Source organism: Pseudomyrmex gracilis, unplaced genomic scaffold, assembly GCF_002006095.1.
Source record: "Pseudomyrmex gracilis isolate BER0280 unplaced genomic scaffold, ASM200609v1 scaffold_373, whole genome shotgun sequence".
Taxonomy (NCBI): Eukaryota; Metazoa; Arthropoda; class Insecta; order Hymenoptera; family Formicidae; genus Pseudomyrmex; species Pseudomyrmex gracilis.
The window spans coordinates 22,577-33,666 of NW_018020957.1; the positions used below are offsets into that span (position 1 = coordinate 22,577).

The 11,090-nt window shown below is 36.8% G+C and overlaps 2 protein-coding genes across 3 annotated transcripts in view; both read left to right on the top strand.

Moving 5' to 3' along the window:
• The first annotated feature begins 974 nt into the window (after positions 1 to 974).
• On the top strand, positions 975 to 1,822 carry LOC109860368 (40S ribosomal protein S28-like). Its single transcript, XM_020439395.1, has 2 exons — positions 975 to 1,298; positions 1,384 to 1,822. The coding sequence occupies exon 2, from the start codon at positions 1,397 to 1,399 to the stop codon at positions 1,592 to 1,594; it is 198 nt and encodes a 65-aa protein (XP_020294984.1). The 5' UTR covers positions 975 to 1,298; positions 1,384 to 1,396; the 3' UTR covers positions 1,595 to 1,822.
• A 431-nt stretch (positions 1,823 to 2,253) lies between these two features.
• LOC109860367 (ATP-binding cassette sub-family G member 4) overlaps positions 2,254 to 11,090 on the top strand; it is a 28,451-nt gene continuing 19,614 nt past the window's right edge. The window contains exons 1-2 of one of the 2 annotated variants that reach the window (XM_020439393.1): positions 2,254 to 2,773; positions 4,488 to 4,591. In XM_020439393.1, the coding sequence (XP_020294982.1) occupies positions 4,533 to 4,591 (59 nt within the window). In that variant the 5' untranslated portion in view covers positions 2,254 to 2,773; positions 4,488 to 4,532. Of the gene's footprint in view, positions 2,774 to 4,487; positions 4,592 to 11,090 lie in introns of those variants that run through there. The other variant, XM_020439394.1, reaches the window with a different exon arrangement.

Sequence of the window (11,090 nt, forward strand, 5' to 3'; positions counted from 1 at the left end):
TTATTACACTCGTAGCTCGTAGTTGTTTCATTACTTTGTTTACGTTGACTTTTGTCAAGATTATCACACACCTGACGCGGTAAAAATACTTATAGGATTTAAGTTGAATGGCATACTTAATACATAGTTAATAAAAACGCGTCGAATTTTGGTTTTGTGGTGATGATATTTTTGATATAACTAATCGATACTCCCCGATCGATCGTTAAATGTGTCTTTCATACGTAGGTGTTTCGAGTTTATCGGATTTAAGATTGAATATTTTTTAAGTTGCGTTTTAATGTATTTTCGTAAAAAAAAATCATTTGTTTTGTGCGTTACCTAAAAATACGTGCGCACTGCGTGTTCAAAAACTTTGCGAGCGAGCGCGCGAAAAAACGCTTCGCAGACGTGTGCGCAGCACAGAAAAATTTGCAATTAATCGCTTGTAGAAAATCACATCATGTGTATAATAACGCGCGTACACACACACACACACACGCGCGCGCGCGCGCGCGTGCTTGACGTGCCACGTACGTCAGACCACACATATACGTGATCTCTCTGCGACATTCTTTTTCAAGTACTATAATTTTTATATAAACGGAGGAGAATATGCAAATGTCGTGTGACTATGTGTGTATGTGTATGGCACGCGCGCGCGCGCGAATGTACGGAAAAATTTTATTTCTTCGAAACAAAAGTTTGTTTTTTTTTTGCGCGCGCGATAAGAAACACCATCGACGCTTCGAACAAATCGAAAACTTACATTGTAATCTTCGTATCTCAGTTTTAGCAGAGAAACGTTACAATTTCGTAATAAAGCACAAATAAATGATGATATGATGAATTTCTCGATCCTCTGCAATAGTTTAATCGACAACATTGTTGAGCGCGCGAGACTGAGAATTTTGCAACGAAAATCGCGCAAAATTTGAAACCGAGAAAGGCACGTGACCACCCGCGCGGCCAATGGAGACCAGTTCTATTTTTAAGCGTTTGAGAGACACGCCGGTGTTGTGCCGCTACATTTTATCACTAAACAAGAAAACTTCGCACGATATCGAATAAGTTCAAGCAACGCATAAACTTAAGACACTTTCTCGTATTTCTTTCTTGAGAGATGCGCACAAAGTGTCTTAAATTGTCCTCGCAATTTTCTTAGAGGACTTTCTTTGAGTATCCTTATTTGGCGCGCGTTCTCTTCACTTGGAACACAATCAAAATGTCACTTGATCCCCAAGTGTGGACCAAAGCGACCGGCGCCGATTCAGTGTTGCGGTGGACGAAAGTGTTGGACCTTCGCATGCGCGAAAACGGTATCAATAAAATATCCGATACGTGAACATATATATGCATATCGATAATGTGTTTTTAAACCTTAACTATGTGAGTGAATTGCAGAAATCCGTGAAGCATGGAGAAGCCCATAGTTCGCGCGAGAGTGGTGAAGGTCCTCGGCCGAACCGGATCTCAGGGACAGTGCACGCAAGTAAAAGTGGAGTTCCTGAACGAGCAGAATCGACAGCTCATCAGAAACGTAAAGGGTCCGGTTCGCGAGGGAGACATCCTGACGCTGTTGGAATCCGAGCGCGAAGCCAGGAGACTTCGTTAATTGCGATGACATTTTTGGAAGAACCGGAAGCGTGACTTGGACAACAAAAGATCACGCGAGAAAGCGCAATTTAATTCTCTCCAATTTTATAAATTTCTACAGTAAAGATTTTTTTACATTAAATATTTTACATTTAATTGTATTATTTCAAAACAATGCAGCATTTTCGCCGTTGTATGCGGATCTTGTCTAATTTTACCATGTTAATAAACTAATTCATTACACGTGTGTTTCTGCGTCACTCTGTATATAAGAACGTGATTAATCTATTTGCGTCGTCTTGCTCGCGTTCCAAGAAGACGGTCGCTGAAGATTATCCGCGCGACATGCAGATGTCGGTACGAGATCAAATATCGATAGTTAAGAAGAAGAAATCGTTGACATCGTTCGTCGTCAACGAGAGTAATGTCTCTTTGTTCTACGCAAATGAGCTACAAGCCTCCGTTTTTTAATTTTTCACAAACCAGTCGTCAAAGAAATTAAATTTATTCCGCGCGACGACGACTGAGAGTCGATAACGAAGCGACTGACTTTCAACAGTCACCTAGAAGCAACTCTTGCAATTTCGATTCGTCGCTCGAGCGATGAATCGAAATCGCAAGAGTTGATTCTAGCCAATCGCCAGGCTGAAGGAGAACCGCGCGCAGAAAGAGAATTCCCTTCTTTTCGCGAAATCAATTCATTGCCGCACAGCGTATACACCATCTAGTCAGCTGACTTGTTACCAGGGCATCCGCCCGTGCGCGCGCGTATGTGACCGATCAAAGGCTTGTATTTGCGTAGCGCATTCGCCTCGGGCGGCTAGTGGGGTCGGGAGACCAAAGCGACGGAGTCAAAGTTTCACGGTGCCTCGAGAAAGGCTTTATCTCCGCGACCAATCAAGTGCGCGCGATCTGCCGAGCGGCACGAGGACGTACACTGGGGATAGATAAAGAGAGAGAGAGAGCAAACGGATCAAAAAGCATGAGACCGCGCTAGATCGATTGGTCTTAGCTTAGTGTAGCGTGAACGTCGCGTCGCGCGAATTGGCACGCACGTGAGCACCGCAAGATATCCGTCCTCCCACGCACGCACGCACGCACGCACGCACGCACGCACGCACGCACGCACGACGCGCTAGGAACTTTGTGTGGCGACGCTTCCGGAACGAGACTCTCGTGAAGAGCGCGACTGACTTGGGTAAATATATCATCCGGCGTTTCCGTCCGTGCATTTGCATTTATAATCGACATTTCACGTGGAACCTGATGTTTGTACACGATATAAATAGATGTGACAAGCGCACGCACGCACGTGCGCATCTTTTTTTTTGTCGCAGCAACTTCCTCACAAAATTTGACACGGAATACCTACAGTTCACGTCGCGTGCGTTATAGATTTTCAGTGAACTCTGAAGCAAAACTTACTAAAACAATTAAATTAATATAATTAAGTGTACTAAAATAATTCACATTTATAACGTACAAATAACTGGAAATATATAATTGCGCGATCAAAACTTTAGCGAAAAATGTACTTGAGGATGAATTCAGTCCTGACAGAGATGGATTTTACTGCGGCGATAAGAAAGAGATGATACGACAGCTTGTATGCAAAAGTACACTGCCCCGTATTTTCAGTCTTTGTGCCTCATTCATGTAGTGACTCTGTAACGGTATTATTGTGTGTAATATTTCGTTGTGGTCGGTGTAGCGACGTTGCACATGTTGCTGCGATTGTATGTGCGACAAGAAATACAGCCTTGACTCTTTTGTGACAGCGAATTATTGGATTATCAAGAGTATGGCAAATATATGCAAATATATGAAACTCGGCAAATATATTTGTCAAGTTATATAAAGTTAGTTACATATATTTTACTTTATTCGCATTTTAATACATACCGACAAGTAACAAATAGATACAAAACAAGTCCCACACTGATAATGTTTTATCGTCATTAACCATCGCAATGACATTTGCTCGGTCTTTTCTTTTCTCGTGCAAACTGTGTGCGATCGGAATTTTTTATATATTTTTCTGATCTGATTCGTCAAGTCTCATATTCAATGATCCGTAATCACGTTCGTTGAAGTCCTTGGTATCTTCTCGGTTTGCGATAAGTTTTTATATTCGATATGTGCGATTGCAAATCATTAGTTTCAACATCTTTAACCTTTTTTATTTTTTTTTCATTTTTAAAATTTTTTTTATACTGGTGATTCATTTCCTCCCTGCTTCTATCTATTAAATGCTCTAAGCATGTGCTTTCAGCAAATGCAAAATAACTCCATTATTTAAGAGAAAGTATTTTAATAAACATTGTAATGTAAATTGAAAGAAGGATATAAATCTTGTGTCAACTGTGGTCAACTATGAAATAGTGCACGTGATGTGAGAGTGCGTAATACTACGTCAAAAAAAAAGAAAAAAAACCAAGTAACCGCGAATGTGTTACATGCTCTCATCTTTGAAACATAAATAAAATTAACAAGACAGCGTGCCTGTAAAAATAAATTGCACAAGACGAACTTTCCTCAAATTGATTATATATTTACAATATTTGTCTTTAATAAAATTTATATAAACATTATTCAAAAAGATCAATTTATTACGCAAAACTAAAGCCCCACTCACAAATATTTTTAAATCTGTCATCATGAGACAAAATTAACGAAAAGCGCGCGTATATTCTTCTAAGAATTAAAAAAAAAAAAACAATTATGTAATAAACAAAATCTCTCTCTTGGCAAGTTCAAATTTTTTAACGAGGCACAAAAAAAAGTGTCAAAGCAGAGACTCTTTTAAACTTGACCGTTTTGAGAAAATCATTGCGCAAACAACCACACAATAAGATTTGCATCCACCGTCTATGTAGATTACGAAGAAATATTGTTTCTTGTTGAAATTTCAGTTTTGCGTTTACAAATCGTTTGTGCACAACGGCGTGACTGCAATCATGGTGGAGGGCAGAAAAAAAAGCATCCAGAACGGACTGCTCAGCAACGGAATTCACCGGTGAGTTACTGGCAAAATTGTACACATGCACTTTTATATTCGCGTGGTAACCTTTCTCTCGCATACATGTACACAATATGTTTGCAATTAAAAACTGGAAAAAAAAACAGAAACCCCCTCAAGCTTCACGTCCTATCGGGAGAAACGCAGATGTACAGCAACACGAGTAATGAAATTTAGAAAATGACACACAGAGAAACGCCTGCAATAGCTTTTTTGTAGCTCGCACGCAACAGACAATGCGACGTGCTTGCTCACATTAAACTTCTACATTTGGAACAATATGTATTATTATTATTATAAATGATCACCATTAACGTCAGAACTCGGTAGTTTAATCACTTTTGTCACTCCGACCCACACGCTCTTGATGACGACTTTATTTTATTCTCGCTGAACCGTATCTCTGCATTTTATGTCGTTTCGATAGGTTGAATCGCGTAATCAGCAGCACGCGTAAAGCACCACTTTGCAAAACAAAATGTCAATAGATAATTGGACCTTGCTGTATATGCGTTTGGTTCAAAATAAATAATGAAAATAAATAATGAATGTAGTTTTCGAAGATACGTCAATTGCGAAGTCGAGAAGTAAAACGAGAAATTGCAGTAAATTAAAAAAATGTCAGTCTCTCGAGAACTCGATAATATTGTTGTTCGCGTTTAAACTAAAAACAATTTAAATTCTCTTCACATTTGCATAATAGATTGCTTTCAAGTTAAAATTATCAACACTCTGAAAACAAAGTTTCGACGAATTCAAACAAAGAAAACACCAATTTTATAGCTTCTCGGACAAGATTGAAGACTACTCGCGAAACGCGATTTTTTTCTTTGATAATATCGATACCGAACCGATAACTAAACCGATAATCATTTATCAATAAATCATTCCGTTCGAGGCCGACCGCGCGCTGCCAACATGAGAGATTGATTGATTGATTGATTGATGCTTTATTTTTTAGGCGCTCTGGGACAGGTCCCCTCAAGCGCAACTTAACAAACTTAAAATAACTACAAACTTAATAAAAGTATATACAATAAAATAAAAATAAGAAAAATGGAGAGTATGAGAAATAGATGAATATAAAATATAACATGACATTAAGAATAAAATATGAAAAATAATATGCTGAATATAAAAAATTAAGAAACAAGACTAATGTGCCATATGGAGAGAGAGGCTGTATTTAAATTTACCTCGGAATTTGAACCTCGTTCACATTTGCACAGATTCATTCCAGATCTTTCCTAAAATCACGTTGTTTCCTCTTCTCTCACACAATAGGTCATCAGATAAGCTCCGAATGAGCAAATTAAGTATCTTTTTTTTTCAATATCGGTTTTCCTCTTCAGTTGTTTTGCGGAAGATTATACGGTCGAAAGCAACAAAAAACGCGCAATTTCTATTCCCGCATAAATACACCGACGAAACAAACATCTTTTTGCATCACAATAAAAAAAAGTCGACAATCAATAAAATAAATTTCTCTCCAATCTTTTTTCTGATGCGATCTTGCACTTAACGCGACTCGAAAGTCCATGACGAATGCGTCAAACATTCACGAAGTAGGCGCGGAGATCTAGGGGCAAGAGAAACGGTTTTTCTTAAGAATAAATAACGCAACACAGGTGTGAATAAACGATTGCTGTGCGAATAAACGATTCTCTAGTATCTCTAGTATATTCTCTAGTATATTCTCTACCAGCTAGTTAGCTGGTACAGTGCTCGTTGGCGTTATTTATTCTTTAAGAGAAACTGCTGCTTTTGCCTCTAGACCTTCACGTCTACTCCGTGAATTTTTGACGCGCTGTGCACATTGCAACCTTCGTCTGTGATTCTAAAAAAAAAAAAAAAAAAAACAAACAAACAAACAAACAAACAAAAATTCAGCCGATGATTCGCGCAAGAAAAAAGATTGAACAAGTGTCATTGCAATGATGATTAACGACGAAACATTGTCAGTGTAGAACTTTTTTTTGTGTCTATTGCTTTTATGTCGATGTTTTGTTCCGGATTATCTCATCCGTGTGGCATCCGCGTTAATCGTCGATCATCAAATATCATTGGGAGATAACAAAGTTTTGAACAACGGCGCTATAACAAATTTATGTTTAATATTTTGTAATGAAGAGAATAAGCCTTTGCACGCGCACGAATAAATACAATTAACGTTTAACACACGCGGGCAATTAATATATCCTTATATAAATTAATACCATGTACTATTGCGCACAATTATTTCGTGATAAATTAATAAACTTGGTTTCGAGAACGAGAATATCTTTGAAAGATAATTAAAACGTGATTTATTACATATATTTAACGGTGACGCAAAATAATTATTTCATCTCAAACAAGACCACGTGAGTGAATTTTGCAACAATTATATTTTTCAATTAGTAATAAACTGAGAATCATCTCGGGCTCTAAATCTTTAAACTTATCAATGAATATAATTGATCTTGAAGCGCCGTTCGCTGGATGTTGTGCAGAGAATATGTCTATATATATATATATACATATGTGTACATATATAAACGAATTCACATTTTCATGTGAGTTTTTGAATTGTAATTTCCATTATTTAAATCATAAGATGCTAGATTTGCATCTCGTATATGAAGGACCCCGGATACACCCCCAAATTATATATTTTTATTTTACAATAATATATCTGTATTATGATTTATAATAATTTTAATTTTCAATACTATTTTTGTATCCAGTACGTAATGGCTAAAATTAATAAAAACAAATAAAATAGTCGACTATCGTCGTTTGAAACTGCGCAGTCAAACAATAAGACGTTAAATTTTTTATAATTTTAACTTGAGAAAATAAGAATATATCCGTTGTTTTTTTCCGTTTATCACAAAAACTTTGGAATTGAGAGTAATGTACACATAAATAATCTTTTTATCGAGAGTTTGATAAAAACAGTTTTTTTTTTCATTTGAAACACTTGTAATAAATAATGTTTTAATTATTAAATCGATTTACGCGATCGTATTGTGTATAATTGCAAACTTACGATTAAATGTACGATTAGCTCATACATGTATGTATGAACTTTGTTTCGAATCCGCGTTCATCGTAATTCTTATTTTTTGTTTTACGCGTTATCTTATCCAATCAAAGTCCACCAAGTTCGGAAATTTACAAAACCGGAGTCTGCGCGCGATATATTATCACCGAATGAAGTTTGTCAGCGTTGAACATTTGTTTCTTCTTTTTTTTGTATTTTACAAATGTCTCACTTTTTCGTATCAAAACTTGACTCATTTCAATTCATTTGCTGAGAAACGCATTTTGACATTTCGCCGCGCAGCGTTTCTGCGCGAATTGATCGGCGGAATCGCCACAAAGCAACGATCAGCGATTTAATTTTTCGGTGTTTTCACGGCTCCGGTCTCGAGCCGATTAAAAGGTTGACAATCGTCGCTTGCCGAGCAATTTTTCGGATCGGTTGAGTGTGTTAATCGATCTTAATTAATGAGCTATCAGTTATCGGTCGGGAACAAAGTCGATTCACGGTCGAGCGAAATTTCTCTCCACATTGTTTCTTCGTCACCGTTGTCATGTTATCAAGGATGATTAACCCGTGCGGACTTTGCCCTTCTTATTGCGTGAACGATACGTATTTACTTCGACGGTTCAAGTTCCTGCTTCGATTAACCGCGAATTGCTCGCGGAATCTCCGTTAAAAATTATGAATGATGATAAAGTGACAAACTCCAAGTTTCGGATGTTGCTATCTCTCTCGCCCGCGGTATTTACGTGATTTGATGGAATAATTTCGGTTCGCGCCTGTTTATCAGAAATTTATCAAAGAGCGGAGGAGAAAAATAGTGACGGGATATTGTTTTCAGTTGCGAGTTTATTTACTTTGCTTTGTATAAAAAATCTTTTTTCATCAGTGAGTTTCGTGACAAAACCAATTAAAAGCGTTTGATCCATTCGAAACACGTGGTTCGATTCGAAGTTTTCGAAAGTTCACATGTTTCCGTCTTTTTTCCCGAGTTTTTAAAACAAAATTTCTAAACACAGACGCGCTCTGTTCTTCAATTAGTTCCATTTTGAAAACCGCTGGGGTGAAAAAACCTCAATTATAAAATTAAATTGCAACAACCGCAGTCACTCTCAAACAAAACTTGCGGTTTATACAAAGTAAACCAGTAACAAGCTCACAGCCGAATATGCCACAATACAACTCGTCGCTATTTTCCCACCTCCGTTCACTAAATATAAAAACAATACGAATATATTATTTGACTCAAATCACGTACATATTTAGCGCACAATTATTTTTTTGTTGCACATTGCCAGAAAAACACGACTTCATTCCTATAAATAAACGCTACCAAAAGTGAACACATCACGCGTCGTGTTTTTCTCGTAACGACGCGCCGAAAAAAAACTTGATCGTATTTCATTTTTGTTTTTTCTTCTTCCGAATAAAGTCTAATCTTTGCACAACACCACCGAGATAGAACATCGACACTCCCGTACATTCTCCGTGAGTGTGGAAATTACTTAAACTTGGAAAGGAAAGAAAAGAAGGACACTTTCGCAACGCTTGTTGACACGGATTACATTTTCGTAATACTCGTTGTGCAAAAAATGTGCTGTCACATTTACGTGAAACGAAAATAACACGATTATCGACTTGCATCACGTGATGTGCAACCGCTTTGAATATTTTCGCCACATAAAATGCAACGCGCGCGTGTCTTCGAGGTGTGTCTTCGAATCGTGATCGTACTCGATATTGTAGGAAAAATGTTAAGATAAATTAATGTTCGTTCTCTCCCTGTGCGAATGAACTAATGAGAGAATTAATAAATGACATGTACGCTAAAAATGAAAAAAAAAAACGTTTATTTAAATAATTATTAAACATGATGATTTTACACACACGCGTGTCGCACTCGCGTGGACAAACAACAAACTATTATCGAGCGACTGATCAGCGAATAATACGCGATCTTTGATTTGACCGATTTGAAAGCAATCTTTACTGATCGAGCGCCGATTTCTGACTGTTCACTGGAGCGGCGGAACCGCCAAGATTTCGCCCTTCCCTCTCCGTACTTAGTACACGATTTTCGGCATGACACCTCCATTTTGAGACCAACCAATTATCTTATCTTAAACGCATTATCTTCGCGAAATTTCTCACAATATTACGATTTCTGATATTATGTTAATACACGTGTTTTCTTAATTATAATTAAAAAAAAAGATATTTGTGATGCAAAATTACGTGTTTATATGTACACATAAAATCGGCTCTAACATTAATCATCATTTGAATAATTTCGCATAAATTCACACGTCTGTGAATTTATTTGTTCGTAAATTTCTATTTTATGGCAAGTAAAACATAAATAAATAAATTATCGCAATGAATTGATAATAAAAAAGAAATAAAAATTCGTATAAATAAGATATTGACACATCTTGTCGTCTGTTCGCTAATGTGTCATCAGCTTCAAATCAGCTTTCATCTTTCTATTTCTCCGACGCGACAGGACTACAAGTTGTCATTCGTGTAGGTTTAAATAAATACGATCTGTAATGCGATAGTAAATTTGTTTTGTTTTTATTTTTTTTTTTATCTAAAAGTAAGTTTCTAATTTCCTCTAGTTATTGCCGATTCAAATCTCGTATTCTCCGTGCGAGCGTGATCACAAAACGTGATCGGGACACAAAGAACCGGCGAGGTACACCAAAAACTTTTCGGTCTCGTAATGAAGCCGGTCGTAGCGGCTTATTGTGTCCCCGGGTAACGCGCAAAAAATACAAATTGCACTTAATAAATGGATACAGACATTGTTTGTGACGTAAAAAGCATAAAAAAACATAAAATTTCGCTCTCGTGTCACTCCCGTGATTTGTAATCAGTGCTTGTGACCAATCAGTCTTCCGGTAATCGCACGGTAAGTAATTCGTCGACGGAGTGTCAATTAATTTCAATTGACGTCAAACGACTTTTTCAAATTGCGATTGACGCTCTTGTTTCAATACGCTCACACATGCAAATATCTTTACTCGTGTAATATAAATATTGTTAAATAAACACGTACCTCGTCGCGCGCGCGCGCGCGCGGAGATCATTTTTGCGTCGCGTTGTTACTAATTACAGGTATAAGGTTTTTTTACATGTATTTAACACGCTCATATATTCCGATAGACACAAGACAATTTACTACCACATCGTTAATCGTTTTTGTTCAAATTTTGTATGAAGTTTTGAATGTAATCAACAAAAATATGGATTAATTAATTATATTTTGATCTTGTGTAGATGTATCAATTAATTATTTTAAAAATATTTATTTAGATTTACTAATTATTGTATATTTATTAGTAATTATTACATTAATTTGTCATACGTTATAATTATTTTTGGTTAATGTTCTTTGATTAGTTATAAATCGTTGAACATTTGTGTGGTAATGTATAATTACACAGCCACACAAAAAAAAAAAAATTT

Excerpts from the sequence above, each read along its gene's own strand:
- LOC109860368 (XM_020439395.1), top strand. The coding sequence starts at position 1,397 with ATGGAGAAGCCCATAGTTCGCGCGAGAGTGGTGAAGGTCCTCGGCCGA.